The 20,501-nt window shown below is 41.2% G+C and overlaps 1 protein-coding gene across 1 annotated transcript; it reads left to right on the plus strand.

The window, feature by feature from the left end:
• The first annotated feature begins 1,925 nt into the window (after positions 1 to 1,925).
• LOC148853004 (dihydrolipoyl dehydrogenase 1, mitochondrial-like) lies at positions 1,926 to 20,240 on the plus strand. Its single transcript, XM_088942409.1, has 2 exons — positions 1,926 to 2,309; positions 18,714 to 20,240. Exons 1-2 carry the CDS (start codon positions 2,031 to 2,033, stop codon positions 19,962 to 19,964), a joined length of 1,530 nt encoding a protein of 509 aa, XP_088798535.1. The 5' UTR covers positions 1,926 to 2,030; the 3' UTR covers positions 19,965 to 20,240.
• The last annotated feature ends 261 nt before the right edge of the window (positions 20,241 to 20,501 follow it).

Below are 20,501 nucleotides of genomic sequence, written 5' to 3' on the forward strand. Positions count from 1 at the left end.
TATCCGAGGTCATGGTAGAAGAACCAAAGTCATCCGGATCCTGACCCTGAGAAGAAGACGGGACCTCCTCTTTGGAGGTTGGTCCCTCCTCCCGAGCTTTAGGCTCCTCAGGCTGAGATGGCCCAACTTCAGGTAAAGAGGTTTCCTCTAAGGGGCGAAGGGGGGAGCTACCTAGCGAGGAGCTGACCTCACCAGCGGGAGCCGAGGATTGCACCTTGGCACCCTTGAGCTCACTAGAATCACCAAGGAGCCTATCAATGCTAGGACTAGACATGTTAAAACAGGAACAAAAAAGGAGAACCAACTAAGAAAAGACGAACTCACTAAAAGGATAACGACCTCGAAATACAAAGAAGGAAGTAGCGAGCTGAAGGACTCCGACGCGACCTCGGGAGAGCTCAATCACGGGATTTTTGGCGAGGAAGAAGGGTTCCTCGGCCCCCTATTTATAGTTCACCGCGAGGCGATCAACGACTGAGACCTGCTCGATCCAATGACTCTCATGAAAACCGATTGCACGACGCCCAAGGATGAAATCGGTTGAGTGCGTTTTTGACGTTCGCGGAGTCCATAAACAGTGTGACATCCGCACGTACACCTGACGCGACCTAGGTTATTGCTGGTTAAACCGGAAGTTCGAACAAGTCTGACCAACTGATCCACTCAGAAAACTGCCTAGACCTCATGCTAATTCCACCTGGACTCGTCATGAACTCCCCGCACCGGGTCGAAACCCCTGGCTCGGGGAGTGGGGGGCAATTGATGAAGGGTGATTTGGCCTGACCTAGTAAAAAGGGGACACGTGGACACGACCCGGCCAAGAGATGATAGCTTAGCCCGACATGCCTAGTTGAGCTCGGACATCCAACCACCTCGGCACAGGGTCACTTCGGCATTAAGTCACCTCAGAACAAGGCCACCTCAGTCCCAAGGCAATTTGGCATTTAGTCCAATTCAGAACTAAAAAAGTATCAGCTCGGGGATACCGACCCAAACCACTACGTGACGACCTCAAAAATCTCTCCAACAGACCCTGAACCTTGCGAGATCACACCGAATAATGACAAGCCTTATCTCCTCCCCGCCCAGTTCGGAAGGAATTAATAAGCCTTATCAGTTGGTAACATTATCCCCCAATTCAAGCGGAAATGGATCCCATCGTGACGAAGATCCCTGAACCGATCCGCAAAACCCACGAGGACTCAACTATATAAAGGCTCCAACTCCGATGGCCCAAGGTACGTGTGATTTCTCTGCTCTCTAGCCCTCAAGCACTCTACGTTCTCAAAACTATTCAACTCGCAACAGCTATCTAACTTAAGCATTGAAGCAACCTCGCCGGGCTAGCCACCTCGGGTTCTCTGTTCTTTTTTTTTGCAGATTCACCTAGTTCGTCGACTGATTGGAAGCCGGATCATCCTCCAGCTGGGAGCAATCAGATCGCGCAACATCAGGATCCTAAGATTTTAAAAATTTAGGGAAAACTTAGAGATATTTTAAATATCAGTATTAACATAGATAATTTTACTAATTTACCTTTGGGTTTGGAGAGGGTTCAGGGAATTATATACAAAACCCGCCCCCGCCCCATACTCGGTTTGAGGAAAAATTATTTTCCCTATCCTCGTCCTGTCCTTGTTTAGGGTCGGGAAAACCCGCCCCATTCGGGGCGGGGCAGGCCCCCGGTTTTACGGGGAAATTGCCATCGCTAGTTGGGTTGGGAGCATATGCCAGTGTGGCAGTGTCACCAAATCAATTTTTGACGGAAAGAGGTTGATTGAAACTCGCATCCCTTGTATTTCAGATACTCGTATTGAAATCAGACCCGTTTCCACCAACCCGACCCGGTTTACTCAAATGGCAGTCAGGTAAAGTGGCAAACAATTATGTTTAATGAATATATAATTAATATTTATATTAATAAAAAAATATGGTAGAGTTCATTTTCTGGCCTTCAAATCTAAAACAAGAGAGTTCATTTTTTCTTCTTCTCCAAAAGCAACCATAGACTGAGCAGTTGGATTGGAGCGATGGCCATGGCGAGCGTTGCCAGGAGAAAGTCTCACCTCCTATTCAGGAGCATCAGCAACTCTTCTGATGCCCTGAGGTACTCTTTCTCTCTATCTTCTTTCTCTAGAAGCTTCACGTCATCGGGATCCGAAGAGAACGACGTCGTCGTGATCGGCGGTGGCCCTGGTGGCTATGTAGCCGCCATTAAAGCCGCTCAGTTGGGTCTCAAGACTACTTGTATTGAGAAGCGAGGGACCCTCGGCGGGACTTGTCTCAACGTCGGCTGCATCCCTTCCAAGGTATTTTCATTTCTATGGCTTTGTATCATTCGAATTAGGCGAGGTTCCATATGATCTGTTACTGTCCTTTTCTATGTTTTGATCTGGATTTGTGCAAGCGTTAACTTTGTTGGGTTTATTTCTGAGTTGAAGCGCTTGTTTTTTACTGTTTATGGAATAATGTTTCATTTAGAAATCTGTTATTGGGCAGAATTGCGTTCTCCTTTCCTTTCCTTGTTTTTTTTTTTTTGTATATTTTTGTGTTCTTTATTCAAGTCTATGCTTTTTTGTTTGAATTTTTTGAGGTATGCTTGACTTATGTTGGTTCTGGTTATGATTCTGTTCTTTGATGAACATGGCAGTAATGATATTGCAATAGTTGGGGCTCAAACTTATAAATGCTTCTTTGTCCTTCTAATATTTTATGGTAATTTATTGATTTTAATTTATCGGTTACATATAAATTAATAACGGATCATTAATAGCCACATTAGCGATGATTGCAAGTTTGAATAAAATAACCATACTAGTAAAGCTCGCATTAGCCTACTAATTTGGGACCAGGCTCATGGCTTGGAAGCAAGGCTTTGAACCAGATTTTGACCTGGCTTAAAGCTGGACCTTTTGAGCCGAAATTTGAGATCCTGTTGGAAATTTCAACAAGATTAAGGCAGTCTTTGAGTAAAATCTAAAAAATGTTGAAGTTTTATTTATTTTACTCTTCATGTTACTTCTTCCATTACCCTTGTTATTTTCACTTTTGTTCTTCTTATTTCTTCTCTATTGCATACCGGAATCTAGGGGCTAGGTCTATCATTCTGGTTACTCTTAAAACTGAAATGAAATGTTAGAGTTCTTCAAGTCCCAAAGGAGTTTTAGTCCCTGTTGAAAGTAGAAGTGATGAAAAGAAGTCATACTAGAGTGTACATGGTTGGTAAAGAAGAAGAATTAATGATTTGACATTTTTAATATTAGAGAAAACAATTCAGATCTCAAATGAAAAAGAGAAAGATATGAAAAATTGTACCTTTAGAGATAAAAACTAAAAAGAAAGAAAAGAGAGTATGTGGGGCCAAAGTCTAAGAAAGGAAATTGAACTCATACTTTTCTGTTGGTTTATATGGGCCTTCTGCCTTCGTATGGCTATCATAATGGGCCAACAGTTAGGTTTTCACAAGTCTACATGAACCTAACAGGCCTAAAATTCTGTAGTAATACATCTAAATTGAATAAGTCCCTGAATTGAGCTCAAGGGCCACCAAGTTCAACCCATTCCAGATGGCCCAAGTGGTTAGCTGTCAACAAGTGGATTCAACATGATTTGAATTTGATTCCCCTAATTCAATCTTTGATTTTATTCTGATTATATATTTGAAAAATGGGTGTATCCTAAGATTTACTTTTAATCTTCAAGATATTTTGAATAGTTTTTTAGTTCTTTATTTGTTTAGAAAACTCAAATACTTTGTAGGTTTTAGTAAATCAGTTGTGTTTCTCGACGAATACCCCATGTGTTAGCTCATTTGAACCATTGGTGATGGAATGAACGAATGAAGAGTTTTCTCTACTAATATGTTTGGTGCTGATTCCCAACTTATGAAGTAATTGCTAGAGAAACCTAATAATGCTGACTCCATTAGGCTCTATCTTTATTCTATAATAGGTATCTTATCTACTTATTGTGTCTTGTGTATCTTGTTATTAATCTCAATTTAGTTTTTTTTTTTTTTTTATATCTTCTTCTTGCCCCCGCTCCATTACAATTAGATTCCTTAGTTCTGTTCAGTTCCCCTTTATCCTCTTAATGTCCCATCTTTCTTTCTTTATTACTTCTTTTCCAAGTCGATGAAATTATCTTGGACTAAGTTTTGTTTGAAGGAAAAGGTAGGGAAAGGAAGGGAAAGACAGGAAAAACCACAGAAGGTTTGTATAGTTCTCCCTACTTTTCCTTTCATTTCCCTACCTTTTTCCTTCAAACCAAACACAACCTTAGAGATTCTTTGTGTTGTTATTGTTGTTTCACCCTTGTGTCCTTCCTAAGCCTCTAATTAGCCCTTCTAAATTGTCCACCCAACCTGTAGGCTGCATTTCCCATCTTATTTCCTAACGGACCTGTTTCCTTTTGTTTATTAATTTTTAGAATGCTTCTTACATTTCTGTCCAACCTTATTTGGTTGTTAAATTTAAGCAAAGTGTTAAACAAGCAAGCTGAGAACTTTGTGTAGGTCCTGCATCAAAAGACAAGGAGAAGATCACATTCTTATCTGCAGGCTGCTTTATGAAAAACTTTTTATTCCATTAGTTCAATTCCTCATTTGCCATTACAATGACCTTTTGTAGAATCAACAAAATGGTTTTGGTCTCCCTTTCTATGCTTTGATTTAGATACAATGTTTCATGAACTCTCTTAAGTGAATGAAGTTTCCATGTCAAACACATGTCAGATTCTGACACTCAATGGATTCTAAAATTCTTGATGGACACTTCGACATAAGATTTTCTTTTTCTACTTGCTTATTTGACAAAAAGTGGATACCAAATATAATTTTTTTTTCTAGAAACCATTATTAAATAACAAAGATAGTGCTCTAAACCTTTTTATGGGCATGTCATGCTTGGCTCAACCAACACTCAAAGTAGGCTGGGGGTGTGTGGTTCGAGTCCTCCTGAGAGCCTATTGCCCTCTTGTTGGGTGTAGAGGAAAGGGGACGTAGACACACAAGTACACTCTAGTCCCCTCTCCCCTCGCAATCGACGACGTTGCCAGCACCGGAGCCACCGCAGATGGAGGTTAAACAACTCCCCTTGGTGCGGATGGAGGAAGATCTATTAGAGATCTTGCCAATCGCAGTGGTAGGCAAGGAGGAGCAGAAAGAAGGGTAGGCTGATATTTTGCAAGAGGACAAGTAGCTGGATTCCTTGGGGTAAGGATCTGAAGCTTCATTACCAAATGGTGGAAATGTTCTATCGAAAAACAATAAAGGCAAATCAGTTGCCTTGGTGGTTCAGGGAGTAAGTTGAACAGACTCTTCATCATCTTCCTCTTAGGGCTCTTCAAAGCTTCTGGGTTTGGGGAAATTTTTAGGGGTTTCTATGGAGGGGATGGAAGAGAGAGGGGGGGGGGGGAAGAAGAGTAGAGAGATGATGAGACAGACTTGGGGCCTAAATGATAAAGCAGGGAGTAGTGAGGGGCCGATGAGGGGCTCTATGAAGTTTTGATGAGTAGGAGTTTTCCTTTGCTTTTTGTTTTGTTGAAGGTGTAATGGACTTAAACAATTTTATCCTGGAACATTAGGGGTTTAGGGTCGAGAAGGAGAAGTTTGGTGGTATGTGATGTTCTAAGGTGGCCTAAATAAAAAATCATACTGTTGCAAGAAACCAAGCTGGAGAGGGTGGATGCTTCTATTGTCCAGAGTATTTAGGGAGAAGGTTAGGTTAGATGGAGAGAACATTCAGCTTTTGCCATGCATGGGGTTTGGTGACTCTTTGGGACCCTTCATTCTGCAGAGTAGTCTCTCATCGAATTGGACCAATTTCAATATCCCTATTGTTAGAACTTTCTGATGGAAATTATTGTCAATTAACAAATGTGTATGATCCAACAGATGTAAGTCTTTGGGCTGCCTTTTAGGAAGAACTAGCAGATGTGAAAGGCTCCTTGTCTTATCCTTGGGTCATAGGTGGTGACTTTAATGTTACCCTATCTATTGAAGAAAGAAACACGAGGTAGAAGAACAAGGTTGAGAAGCTTATTTCTGATTTTGTTAATAATTTTGACCTTATAGGCCTTCCTTTGCCAAGATAATCCCGTTTTGGTTTGGCTGGACAAATTCCTTGTATCTTCCAACTGGGATGATGATGGGATACTGCCCACCGCAGAGGTCTCTTCGAGGGAGACCTAACCTCCTACTAAGAGAAGAAGAAGAGAAATAAGCCATGTGCATGGGACTGTTCATGGCTGACATGTCTTCCTTGTGTACATAAAGCGAATGGGCGGGCATTTGGCTTCTTTCAGCATGCTATGCTCCTCATGGGCCTCTATAGACAATGTGGGCTGGTCCCCGGGCTGGTTAGGGGGTATGTGCCTGAGGTCTCATATGAATTGGGGCCCCAACAACTCGCCCCTCCTTCAAAACAACCTTGTCCTCAAGGTTGAAGCCTAGAAACATCTTCTTGAGATTGTCACAGTCTTCCTAGGATGCATCCTCCTCGAGCAGGTGTTTCCAAACCACTAAGGCTTCCTTGTGCATTGTTTTCCCCCTTTTCACCCACCTTAGATCTTGAACCACCATAGGTTCCGGCTGCAGGCGCCCCTCCTCATCGAACTCAGGTAGTGTGGGGCTAGCATTCAGGTGTGGTCCCATGCTCTTCTTTAGTAGGGAAACATGGAAGACTGGGTGGACGCGAGAAGATGGCAGAAGATCCAATCTGTATGCCACCTCTCCTACTCGGCCCACTATATGAAAGGGCCCAAAAAACTGAGGCGCAAATTTAGGCCACTTTCGATGGGCGACTAACACTTGCGGTAGGGCTGAAGTTTTAGGAACACAAACTCTCCTTCCTGGTAGGTCACTAGCCTATGCTTGTCATACTAGGCCTTCATTTGCTGTTGGGCATGGTTCAAATGCTCCTTCAAGGACTTCAAAACTTCATCCCTCTACTGTTGCTTTTCTTCCACTTCTGCCACTACTGTCAACCCAACTTCATAGGGGAGTATAAGAGGTGGTTCCCTCCCATACAGTGCCTTAAATGGGCTCATTCCCAGTGATGAGTGATAGGTGGTATTGTACCACAACTTGGCCCATGGCAGCCAATTCATCCACTGTTTGGGCCTTTCCCCCGTGAAGCATCTCAAATAAGTTTCCAAGCACTTGTTAACCACTTCAGACTATCCGTCGGCTTGTGGGTGGTAGCTGGTGGTGTGGTTCAATTGAGTCCCCTGGGCTTTAAAATATGTAGTCTAGAGGCGGCTCATGAAAGCCGGGTCCCTATCCGTCACAATGGATCATGGGGTGCCATGCAGCCGGGTCACCGTTTTGACAAAGGTGTGTGCTACTTGGGCCACTGTATATGGGTGCTCCAGCCCAATAAAATGACTGTATTTGGTTAGCCTGTCCATCACTACCATAATTACTGATTTACCCATGGAAGTTGGGAGTCCCGTGATGAAATCCGTGGTGATATCCTCCCATACTTGAGCCAGAATCGGGAGAGGCTGCAACAATCCTGATGGGGTTTGATTGTCAGATTTGTAATGTTGGCAAGTAGGGCATTGTGCTACAAACTGTTGGACGACTTTCTTCATCCTTGACCAAAACAAATGCTGGCTTACCTGACAGTAGGTTTGGAGTATTCCCGAATGGCCACCCAAGGCAGAGCCATGAAACAACTGAAGTAACTCCAGAAGGAACTTTGATTGGGCTGCAATCACTAGGCGCCCTTTAAAGAAGAGATTTGGCCCCACTAAGTAAAACCCTGGGTCTGAAGCTGGATTTGCTGTAAGCCTCTGAACAATCTTCTGTAAGGTTTCGTCTAGGTGGGCTTCTTCCTTGAGCCTGGCCTAGATAGAAAAATTGGGACAAGATTCACCCAACATGAAAACCTCATGGCTGCGAGGTAGAGCGTTCGTTGCCTTGTTTGATACGCCGGGCTTGTACTCCACCCTGTAGTCAAACCCCAACAGCTTATACAACCACTTCTGCTGAGCTGGGATGTGCACTGGTTGTTCTAACAAGTGCTTGAGGCTTTGGTGGTCGGTACAAATGACAAAGGAATGTCCCAACAGATATGATCGCCATTTCAACACTGCGAGGACAATCGCCATCATCTCCTTATCATAGGTGGACTTTAGCTGGGCTTGGGTAGGCAACGCTTTATTGAAGTAGGCAAGGGGTCTACCTTGTTGCATAAGGACTACTCCCACTTCGGACTTAGATGCATCACATTCTACTACGAACTCTTGAGAGAAGTCTGGTAAGGCAAGAGTGGGTAGGGTGGACAAGGCCTGTTTGAGGTCCTAGAATGCGATTTTGACCTGGTCACTCCAGATAAAAGCATTCTTTTTGAGTAGTTGAGTCAAAGGGCCAACTATTCTAGGACCGAACTTTTCATCACAGTTATAGCACAGTCCACGCTTGCGATGTGACTGCATCTCCGCCCATGAGAGACGCTTGAGGGGTAAACCATTCGGTCCAACTAGTTTGGATGGACCCGGTTCAGTTTTGGTCGAGGGAGTCTTGATGATTGGTCCAACCAGGGTCGACTTATTCACCCGTCTGAGTTTATTCAGTCTCTCTTCATGCAGGCAGGCTAAGTGAGCTGTTGCATTTACGGTGACTGGTTATAGGGCCTTCACCTCATATCGGATCTCATCTCTCAACCCCCCTAAGAGAGCTCCCACCAACGCCGATTTAGGCCATCCATGAACCTAAGAAGCCAACCTCTCAAACTCATTCTAGTACTCCCTCACCGTCCCTAATTGTTTAAGTCTCGACAGAGCTTCATCAAAGTTTTCAAATCCCGATGGTCCGAAACGGTGACAAAGGGCCTTTGTAAATTCCGTCCACCCAATATGGGGGTTGGAACGTCGATACCATTGGAGCCAATGGATGGCCTCCCCCTCCAAATAGATCGAAGCCATCAGCACATGCTGATGCCCAGGAATTTCATTAATCTCAAAAAATCTTTCTGCTCCAAATATCCAAGAGATGGGGTCCTCACCTGAGAAGAGGGAAATACCAACTTGACCATCCTCTCGAATCCAGAACCTGCGTATGTGTGGCCGGAGTAACTAGAGCCTTTGTTATCCCCTTCGTGCAGGTTGGAATGGGACGACCTCTGGAACTGGCTGGCTACCATCGAAATGGAGTCCTTCAAGTCTTTTAGCTCCCCGAACACCTTGTGAAGCTCTTCTTCGATCTTATCGATTCGTCCCTCCATTGCTGAGGATCTCGTGTTCATCATTTCTCTACCGCCGGTAGCTCTGATACCAACTTGATGGGATACTGCCCACCACAGAGGTCTCTTTGAGGGAGACCTAACCTCCTACTAAGAGAAGAAGAAGAGAATGGATTAACCGAGGTCTGCCCTACTCATTTATTCTCAGATATTTATAAAGTGTACAAGGAAATCACGACATGTGCATGGGACTATTCATGGCTGATGTGTCTTCCTTGTGTACATAAAGCGAATGAGCGGGTGTTTGGCTTCTTTCAGCATGCTGTGCTCCTTGTGGGCCTCTATAGGCAATGTGGGCTGGTCCCCAGGCTGGTTAGGGGTATGGGCCTGAGGTCACATATGGACTGGGGCCCCAACAGATTATTTTTCCCTAATTTTAGATAGATTTCTCTCCCTAGACCGGTCTCTGACCACACTCCAATCCAGCTGATTTCTTGCAACCGGGAGGAAGTTAAGGCACCTTTCAAGTTTGAAAATATCTGGTTTGAAGAGGATAAACTTCTTCCAATGCTGAAGGCTGTTTGGTGTGATCTTCATGTGGAGGGATCCAGAGATCATTCATTCTAGCAAAAAAATTGGGAGCAATCAAGGAAAAGGCAAAAATTTGGAAGTTGGAAAACAGCTTGAATTCGGAAACTGAAAAAAAAGACTTTTTCTAAGTGTAATTGAAGAAATTGATAGAGCTGAAGAATTAGGCCCTTTAATGGATGATCTAAAGCTGAAAAGATCTAACGTAAAATTCATGTTTGATAAGTTGGTAGTAAAGGAGCAAATTAAATGGAGGTGGAGAGCTAAGATCACTTGGTTGAAGGAGGGGAAGGAAGAGTGGGGGAATCAGTTGCTGAAATTAAATTGATTGCCATTTCCTTCAATAAAAATCTCTACAAGGAAAATTGGACTTTCAGAGCTCTTCCTTTGGACTTACCCTGCAAGAAGTTAACAGATGATCACAAGTTTTTTCTTGAGAGGCCTTTCTTGGAGGATGAAACTAAGGCTGCAAGCAGCAAGTTGGAAGGGGATAAATCCCCTAGGTCGGATGGTTTAATAAATCTCTTTTATGTCAAATGTTAGGGCTTTGTGAAGCAAGACTTGTTGAATGTTTTTTCAGGCTTTCCACTCAAATGCTTCCCTGAAGGAAGTTTGAATACCACCTTTATCACTCTTATCCCAAAAATTGAAGGTACTGTGAACATTAAAATACTTTAGGCCGATAAGCCTCCTGCACAATTTCTACAAAATCTTGGCGAAAGTGTTGGCTGAAAGGTTGACAGGGGATTTGGATAGTGTGATCTCTAATAACCAGAGTGTTTTGTTCTGGGGAGGCAAATGCTTGACTCTGTTCTCATTGCCAATGAGCTAACCGACTCTAGAAGGAGAGAGGGGACTCCTGCCCTGGTATGCAAGCTGGATATTGAGAAAGATTACGACCATGTTAATTAGAGATGCTTAGACTTTGTGTGCGAGAAAATGAACCTTGGACAAAAGTGGAGAAATTTGATTAAAGTCTGCATTTCTTCCCCCAAGTTCTTGGTTCTGATAAACGAGCAATCTACAGGGTTTTTTGAAAGCTCTAGAGTCGATTATCTGTCATGGAAATCCTGGCATGCAAGCTGGATATTCGATCAAAGTTTGCATTTCTCCCTTGCTATTTATCTGTGTCATGAAAATCCTCTCTCTTTTTAGCAAGAGGGCTGCTGATTTTGGCTTTTGGGAAGGTTTTGTAGTTTCCCTTGGAAAGGAAAAGGTTAACATCCTCCAGTTTGTTGATGATACTCTGTGTTTTGTGGATGCATCCCCTGAGCAGTTGGAAGTCCCACTTGGGATTCTCGGCTGGTTTGAGGTGTTCTTTGGGCTTAAAGTAAATTTGAACAAAAGTTTGATTATAACAGTGGGCCAAGTGTTAAATTTGGAGGTATGTGCTAAGGTGTTGGCATGCCAGATAGATTTCCTTCTTGTGAAATACTTGGGTCTACCTCTTGGGGCAAAATGTTCTTCAGTGGTTTGGGTTCCAATCTTAGAAACGGTGGAGAAAAAGCTGTCCTCTTGGAAGGCCAAATATCTTTCAGTCGGAGACAGGGTAACCCTGATAAAAAGTACACTTTCTAACCTTCCCACCTACTTGTCTCTCTTCCCCATCCCAACTAAGACTGCAAAAAGGCTGGAGCAATTACAGAGGAATTTTCTTTGGAGGGGTTGGGAAGAAAATAAAAAAATGCATCTAGTCAAGTGGGACCCAGTGTTTTAAAAGGCGTGGGAGGCATACGCCTGGAGGCCTCCAGGCGAGGTGCTCCCAAAACGCCCTGAGGCGTATGCCTCTTGTGCTTTTTTCATGAGGCGTGCTAGAGGCGTACGCCTCATGCGCCTCATGCACATTTGATATAAATAGACAGAAAAAGATAAAGAGGAAAAAAAAGGAAAGGAAAAGAAAAGGAAGGGAAAGAAAAAGAAAGAGAAGAAAAAAAGAGAAAAAGGAAGGAAAGGAAAGGGAAGGGAAGAAAAGATAAGGGGAAAGAAAGTGGTTTGCCCCCTGCCCCTCCGCTTCAACAAGACCCCCCCTTTCAACTAATGTTATGCATCTTTATTCTTCTTAATATAAAATATTTTTATTAAAAATAAAGAAAAAAATGATATCCTCCCTTCCTCTTCATCCTCCTCCTAACCCCCCTCCTCTTCAAGAGGCTTATGCCTCCTTGTGTTCAGGAGGTTTACGCCTCTTGCATTCTGAACTACGCCTCACACCTCTAGGTAGTGGAATGCCTTGCATCGTGCCTCTGCGTTTTAAAACATTGATTGGACCAAGTGTGCCTCCCCATGGAGGAAGGTGGGCTGTTAAAAGCTCATTATTGAAGTATGCTAATGAAAAAAGATTGTTCAACCAGCTAGCACAAGGTGTGGAGATTCAGTTACATTGGGTAAAAAGGTGTGCTAATACATTTGTGGATACCCTTCCTAAACAAGGGGTGGGAAGGTAACATTTATTTTGGGCCATTTTGTAATTGACTTATATGTATTTTCTTGTACTTTCTATAAAAAGTACACTTTCTAGGGAGGGGTAAGAGAGTTTACCCCTCCCTAGTCCATTGTACTTTCTCTTTTTTAATGATAGTTGCTGTTATTGATAAGAAAAAGATATTTAATTCTGCCCTTCTCAATAAGTGGATCTGGAGGTTTGTCTCAAAAAGGACTGCTTGGTGGAGAAATCTCTTAGCTGCAAAAGTATTATGAAAAATATTCCTGCTTTCTTGTAAGGTTTAAGATTTAAGGTGGGCAAAGGTGACAGAATAAATTTTTGGAAGGACCCTTGGTGTTTAGATGGCCCCTTGGCTGAGGCTTTCCCTCTCATGTTCCAGTGTGCTGCTAACCAAGACTCCTCGGTTGCTGAGTCCTATACCTTTTCTGAAAATGTTATGACCTGGATTCCTCAGTTCAGAAGAAACTTGTTTGATTGGGAGCTGGAAGAGGTTGTGGAGCTTCTGGAGCTTTTACAGGGTGAGGGGATAGACATTAATATGGAGGATGAGTGGAATTGGAAATGGAATGCTGATGGCTGCTTCTCAGTTAAATCATTGATCCTCAAGCTTAGCAGTTCAGGTTCTATGGGCTTTTCTTTCAATCAGATTTGGAGTCCAATCAGCCCTTCATCTAATTTTCTAGTGTGGACAATGGCTCTATATAAATGTCTGTCTATATCTAATTTGGAAAAAGAGGTGTCCAGCTTCCAGCTGCTTCTTGTGGGCTTTGTGGCCTTCTTCCTGAAACTATATACTACCTTTGTCTCCACTGTCTGGTTTCCTCTCAGGTGTGGGAGCATTTCTTGAAAGCTTTGGGAATCAGCTGGGTCATGCCAAGCACTGTCAAAGATATGCTATGTTGGAAGATCAGAGGCCTAAAGAAGAAAGGAAAGTTGGTCTGGAAAACTATTCCAGCAGCTGTCCTTTGCTCCATTTGGTCTGAAAGAAAACAGAATTTTTTGTAACAAAGTTAGAAGTCTAGAAGATTTTGTGCCATAGTTGTCAAGGCGATGCCTAGGCGACAAGGCGCCCTTGGAGGCTCGCCTCACCCAATCGCCAAGCAGTTGTTTTGTGTATTGTGTTATAAAATACTTTTATATATATATTTTTTATTTTTGACGTTATAATTATAAAATAGACATTATTAAACTAGAGTGTTCATTTTATGTGTTTATATACTAATTTCTTTTTATTATTTTCTTATTTGTTAGGGTTAATGAAATCCACACAAACATTGCTAACTGCTGTATGTTCAAAGTACCGATACACCTTTGTGTATCGGCAGAGGTGTATCGGTACTTATAATGATACTCCCCCATTTTTTATTTTTTTGGTTTTCAATTTTATTTTTAAATATAATTATATATTATTTAAAAATGGCTTCCCGAAAACATCTATAAACAGGTGTATCGGGACCCCAAAGATACGGGGCGTACCGTATTGAAAATTTGATCCTTGATTGAAACCTCAAAGATTTCAAAACCTGAACCAATAAGCAAGGGAAGAACTTAAAATTTTGTCTAATCAACACATTTTCTTCTTCCACATCTTCTTCCACCTTTTCTTTTCTTCTTTTCCTATAACAAAAGTAGGGGTTCAGCCCCTATATTTTTGAATTTTCTTTCCTTTCTTTTTCTTCTCATAAAATGTTGATTTTTCTAGACTTAAACATGACATTTATGCTTCTCTTATGAAAATTATGGATAATTATTAAGGAAAGATAATTATGGAACCTAGGGAACTACCCTAGGATATATGGTTTTACTTAAAAAAAATCCATCGCCTAGGCGACTAGGCGACAAGGCTCCCCCCTGTCACCTAGCCTCACCTTGGTGCCTTAAGAACTATGGTTAGTGCAGGGGGCTGTGAGTAAGCTGATTTCCTGGGTGTCTGTGAACCCCGAATTCAAACAACTGAACTTGCATCAGCTGTTTAGTTCCCAGTCCCTGTGGAGTCTGTATCTGAATTGTCCTTGGGCCAGCCTTTTGGCTCGGGCTTTGTTGCATCCTCTGTTACTTTTATGAATAAAATTACCTTACCTTTGAAAATAAAAAGAGAAAAACCCTACTTCTCCTTCTCCTTCCCTTCTCTCTTTTTACTCTCCTCCCCTTTTCTTCTCTTTTTTCCATTTCAGGAGGGTGACCTCCCTCAAACCAGCTCTTTCTTGTACTGCAATCAGTGAAGGTATTGGGAGCTTATCATGATCTCTCCTACCATTTGCATCCATCTACAAAGTCTCTACTCTGGGTATCGCACCATACAATCAACTTCTGAGAATCCCTTTGCACACCCTTCTTTTGTTGCCCACCTGTAAATGTCAACCTCTTCAGGATCCAAGTTGGTAAATATTCCAGCTTGACCCTCTAGGAATTATATAATTTCAGACCATATGGAATATCCTAGCTAAATGAATTCTGTCCTGTCATTCCTCTCCATTCCATGTTAATGGGCCCTAAATCATTTCTCACTACATTAAACCCTGTCCTTTTTGCTTGCTATTAGCTTTTCTATATCCTTCAACTAGCAACAGATCACTTCTAACTGGTGTTGTATATGGTTTTCTGTACATGTGACAAAACCATTTCAGTCTGCTCTTAGTTTCATCAATTAACAATATGTTGTTTGTGAACAACACACACCACGGGACCTCTTCCCAAGTCTATGATTACTGCAAACAAATAAGGTCTACTGAGTCTTGGTGGAGCCCATTGTAAGTTGTAACTTGAAACTATTTTGTCTCTTACACATGTTTTCTAACATTGGTTGGTACATGTTCATACATTTTCTTAATTAGGTCCATGTACCTATTTGGTACTCTTTTCTTTTCCAAAACCCACCATATTATCTTTCCAAGTATTCTACGATATGTTTTCTCTAAAGTCCAGATCAATGAATACCATGTGAAGATATCTCATCTTCTCCTTAAGCTTCCATGGTTGATTTCCTTGACATAAAATCAAATTGATTGTCTGATACATGGTTTAAAGTGCCCATAAATTTCCTAATATTTCCTTGACATATCTTCATTTCTGTATGTACCAACGCGGCATATTAATAGAATCAACATATCCCCCGATGAAAACTATTGATGCTATGTGGAGTAGAAGAGATGGTATTATAACATAAGTTGGAAATAATGTTGTAGATATGTGAAGGTATTATTGCCAACCTAATGGACATGATTGCCGCTTTGAGCTCATCTCAAAATACTTTTCAAATATGAAGTTAAATCTTAGTTTTTACTATTTTGTTGATCTATTAGAACCATTTGCATTTTCTCTGAGTTTAAATTTTGTTTGAACTAGCTCTATCATGTAGTTTATAGGACAACTTTTCAACATATTATTTTGTCCATTAACCTTACTTTGAGGGATGTCAATGGGTTAGGTTAAATGGTAAACCCACCTTGGACTGACCCTATAGGGTTGGGTTAGGGTTTTGATTCTTTAGCGTGAGTCAGGGCTATGACTTCTAACTCCATAGCTGTAAAGTTTAGGATCTCTTCTCATGTTTATTTTGGGTTTTCTTCTTTCATTAACGAAGTGAAATTCTAGAACCTATAAACCAAATCCCAACTTAATTTAATGGATTTTAGGTTTTCAAAATGTATAAAAAGTACAAGTGAAATGCTATGGGTCGGTTTGGGTCAGTATTGGGTTGAACTGTATAGAGTCAGGATGGGTTTGGCGTGTTTCTGGGTTAGGTATGGTTTGGGTAGGAACATTAGAGGGTTTGGTTAGGGTTGAGGCAAACCCATACCAAATCCAATCCTTTGACATCCCGACTTAGTTTCTTTGCTTCATTCAATGGTTTAGAACAAGATAATAATAAAAAAGGGTGTACTTATACTTCTTTTATCTTCTTTCTCTGATAAGTAAATTTTATATTCTTAGAAAATCAATATTACAGCATTACAACCTAGTAAATTTAATTTTTATTAAAAAAAAGATGCTTCTTTTATCATTTCATAAAATACCATTCTACATTCACATACTTCATAATGTTTCCACAATGTCTATTAATTTTGCATAATTTCCAAATTTACCTTTGACGATATTTTTAGAAATTGGGGGATGGATGCAGCTTCCTCCACATGAAGAAGAAAATAGTAAGGGGGTGGGATTCTCCCAAAATTGGCTTTCTTAATGATGGTAGCAGCTTTGGCTATCCGGGTCCCTCTAGTTTAGGAATGATAAGGGGGATGAAAAAGGAGCAGTTGTGGGGTTGTATTCAGGACCACTTGGGCTAGGAGACTCCACAACAGATGAATTAAAGGCTGTGGTTTTTGGGGTGCAAAAAGCAATGGAGCTAGGGGTAAGGAGGTTGGTAATTGAAGGAGATTCCGAGGTAATTATTCACTGGCTGAAACAGGAAGAGAAAGCTCCTTGGCAGTTCAGAAATGATTCAAATGAGATCAAAAATTTTGGAAGGCTTCAAAGGAAATGTTGGTGTCCATTCAATGGATTCCAAGACCGACTAATGGTTTTTCCAGTGATTTAAAAGGCGTGCCTAGGCACACAGGCGAGGCACATTTTGGGGTATGTGCCTCGCCCAGGTCCTAGGCGCACCTCTTTCAAAAGGCACCTTGCGCCTTGCGCCTCAGTCCAAGCGTGCACCTTTTTAAAATTTTGTGCTTTTTGCTTTCTTTTTTTTTTTTTTTTGAGTCTAACAGCTAGGCCAGGGGCTCTGCCCCCGGACCCCCGACCATGCCCCTCAAGGCAAGCCCGAACAAGTCTATGTTAGGGTCTGAAATTCTTATTTCTCACATAAAAAATAATGATTTTACAACTTTAGAGGCAATGAAAGTTGTAAAATCATTATTTTTTATGTGAGAAATAAGAATTTCAGACCCTAATATAGACTTGTTCGGGCTTGCCTCAAGGGACATGCTACAAAGGCGACTCACTGAATAAAGAATGCAATATGTTTTACATCACATTAACTACTTGAAGCAATGCAATTAAGGAAAAACAGAGATTGTGGGTTTTACATGCTTGAAAATGCTTTATATGTTTGCTTTTATTTTTAAAATTTCATTTGAATACACTTTACATGTTATGTTTATTTATTTTCATTTTAGATAATAGGTTTTTAAAATCATTTATTTTAAAATTTAAGTTTATATTTCTATTAACATTATGTTTAATATTTTTAATATTTTTTGCATTTTTTGGAATTTTCTGACTTTTTTTTAGTTTTTTTTTTTTTTTTTGTATTTTTGCGCCTTTCTTAAAAAGGTGCGTGCCTCACCTTGCGCCTTGTGCCTCAGGCGCAAATTGGCCCTTGTGCTTTTTTTGCACCTTGCGCTTTTAAAACACTGGGTTTTGCAGATAATCTAGCTAAGGTAGATGTAAACAGAGAGCAATGCTTCTGGGCTCAGTTATAATGTAAAGAAGTTATAGACTTTATGTATTCTGCTTAAGCTTTTTTTTGGGGTGGGGGGGGGGAATTGTAATTAGCTTTGCTCTTTAAGTCAATAAATTTTCTGTTGCGGATAAAAAAAAATTGCATAATTTCCATATGATATTTCCTACATTTCCAACATATTCCTTATGTTTTGTGACCAATATTTCCACCGACACCAACATTTTGAACCTTGGTCTGATATATTTGTTTTGCTTTTTTTTTGGAGCATTAAATATATCATTCTCATATTCCTAAAGACTCCAATTCCTGAATTCTTAAGATTGCTTAGACCACACCAATCAAAGTTCAGCTTTATTGTATTAACTGATTAGGGGGAACAAATCAATTATACGGTTTAACTAAAATTGATCAGATGGTTGGTAAAGGTCATTGATGGAGCAAAATAGTGGGACAGGATTTGTATAGTCAACCCCAAATAAGTGGGAACCTTGGGATTAAGTCTGACCCTCACTTTGTATAGCCAATCAACAACCCAAACATAATGCATTTGGCATAAGGGTAGAGGGGAGCTTGACCCTCTCCTTGGCTTTCTAATTTTTGCATAAAGGGACCAATAAAAAATTGCATAATGGGACCTCAATTTGCACTAATAATGTTGCCTAGAACCAAAATACATTTGGTTAGTTACCTTAATTAAGATTCTAGAGCTATATCCAGTTAGCCTTGATTAAGATTCTAGAGCTATACCTAAGGTGGCAATGTGGCATAATAAGTATTTGTTATCCCAGTGAAATGGTACTTTGGACCAAACTTTCCTTTTCACAGCCCATACATAGATTAGAGATATTTTGTTTATTTAGTTTCATTATAATGTTCATTTATAAATATCAGGATAATATTATGATTTCTTTGAAAGTATAGCCGGTGGCCTTTTATATTGTAACTGTTGTGAAGTTTGTTGTTTTAATTGAATAAGAGTTTTTGTATATTTATGCTATTGATATTTATACAAGAAAAGAGTACGCCTGGCTTGCTTATTGGATATACCATCCTAATTTTTGCCTTAAATTTTTTATTCTTATCTCCCCAGGCTCTTCTTCATTCTTCCCACATGTACCATGAAGCCCAGCATTCATTTGCGAGCCATGGCGTGAAGTTCCCTTCTGTTGAGGTTGATCTGTCTGCCATGATGGCCCAGAAAGACAAAGCTGTTGCCAATCTAACACGAGGTATAGAAGGTCTTTTCAAGAAAAACAAGGTAAACTATGTTAAAGGCTATGGAAAGTTCATCTCTCCTTCTGAAGTCTCTGTCGACACCCTTGAAGGTGGGAGCACCATTGTCAAAGGCAAGAATATCATAATAGCAACTGGATCTGATGTCAAGTCCCTCCCTGGCATCACCATTGATGAGAAAAAGATTGTATCTTCAACTGGAGCTCTGTCCTTGTCAGAAATCCCAAAGAAACTCATTGTCATTGGGGCAGGCTACATTGGCCTAGAAATGGGCTCTGTCTGGGGGAGGCTTGGTTCTGAAGTAACTGTTGTTGAGTTTGCACCAGATATCGTCCCATCAATGGATGCTGAAGTTCGAAAACAATTCCAACGTGCCCTTGAGAAGCAGAAGATGAAATTCATGCTCAAGACTAAGGTGGTTGGTGTTGACACGTCTGGGGAGGGTGTGAAACTGACAGTTGAACCATCAAGTGGTGGTGAGCAAAGCACTTTGGAAGCAGATGTTGTGCTTGTTTCTGCAGGTAGAGTTCCATTCACAGCTGGGCTTGGACTGGAAAAGATTGGTGTGGAGACTGATAAGGTAGGCCGAATCACAGTTGATAAGCGGTTCACAACAAGTGTGCCGGGTGTCTATGCCATTGGAGATGTGATTCCAGGGCCCATGCTAGCCCACAAGGCAGAAGAAGACGGTGTAGCATGTGTAGAGTTCATAGCTGGCAAGGAAGGCCATGTGGACTATGATATGGTACCCGGTGTGGTGTATACACACCCCGAAGTTGCATCTGTTGGGAAGACTGAGGAGCAGGTGAAGGCACTTGGAGTTGATTATCGTGTGGGGAAGTTCCCTTTCCTGGCTAACAGCAGGGCCAAGGCAATCGATGATGCTGATGGGGTGGTGAAGATTTTGGCAGAGAAGGAAACAGACAAGATATTGGGGGTTCACATCATGGCACCCAATGCTGGGGAATTAATTCATGAAGCTGTGCTGGCCTTGCAGTATGGAGCAGCAAGTGAGGATATTGCACGAACATGTCATGCACATCCAACTATGAGTGAGGCCTTGAAGGAAGCTGCAATGGCCACTTATGACAAGCCTATTCACATCTAGGAGAAGAGTGGGTAGTTGCATTTGTTTTCTTGTTCTACTACCTTTTGTTTAGATTTTTGTATCCTTTGTTTCTTTTGATGTCTCTCACCGGGACAAGACAAATGTTTCATACGGTCTGCAGGTTGCCTCTACTGATTTTTCTTCCACAAATGGAGGGTTTGCTTTTCGGTATATCATGTACTTAATAAGAGGGGGGTATAACTTGAGAATACTGCACATGTTACCTTTTTTTATTTTCTTAAAATTTAATCCAAGAAACTCTTTTGATTGGTCAAAGTCCTGGTATCATGTATTTCTGGTAGTATAGATTTTTCTAGTCTTTGGTGGCTCAAAGGAACTCAAACAGACAGTTCCAACTTATATAGCAAATAGCAACAAATTCCCACCATATCCATGGATATCCAAAGTGCATCACCATCCATTTTTAAAATTGTCTTTTCAATACTAATTATGTTTTTGTTACTTTGATTTTTTTTTCTTCAAGATATCACGAATAGTGTAATTCATATTGTGAGTCTAGGAAAAGGTACAATGGTC

The sequence above is a fragment of the Nelumbo lutea genome, chromosome 5 (genome assembly GCF_056320005.1).
Source record: "Nelumbo lutea isolate HS-2025 chromosome 5, American lotus-T2T, whole genome shotgun sequence".
NCBI classification, from domain to species: domain Eukaryota; kingdom Viridiplantae; phylum Streptophyta; class Magnoliopsida; order Proteales; family Nelumbonaceae; genus Nelumbo; species Nelumbo lutea.

Excerpts from the sequence above, each read along its gene's own strand:
- LOC148853004 (XM_088942409.1), top strand. The coding sequence starts at position 2,031 with ATGGCCATGGCGAGCGTTGCCAGGAGAAAGTCTCACCTCCTATTCAGG. Across the intron at positions 2,310-18,713 it reads TCGGCTGCATCCCTTCCAAG|GCTCTTCTTCATTCTTCCCA; the intron begins GTATTTTCATTT and ends TTATCTCCCCAG.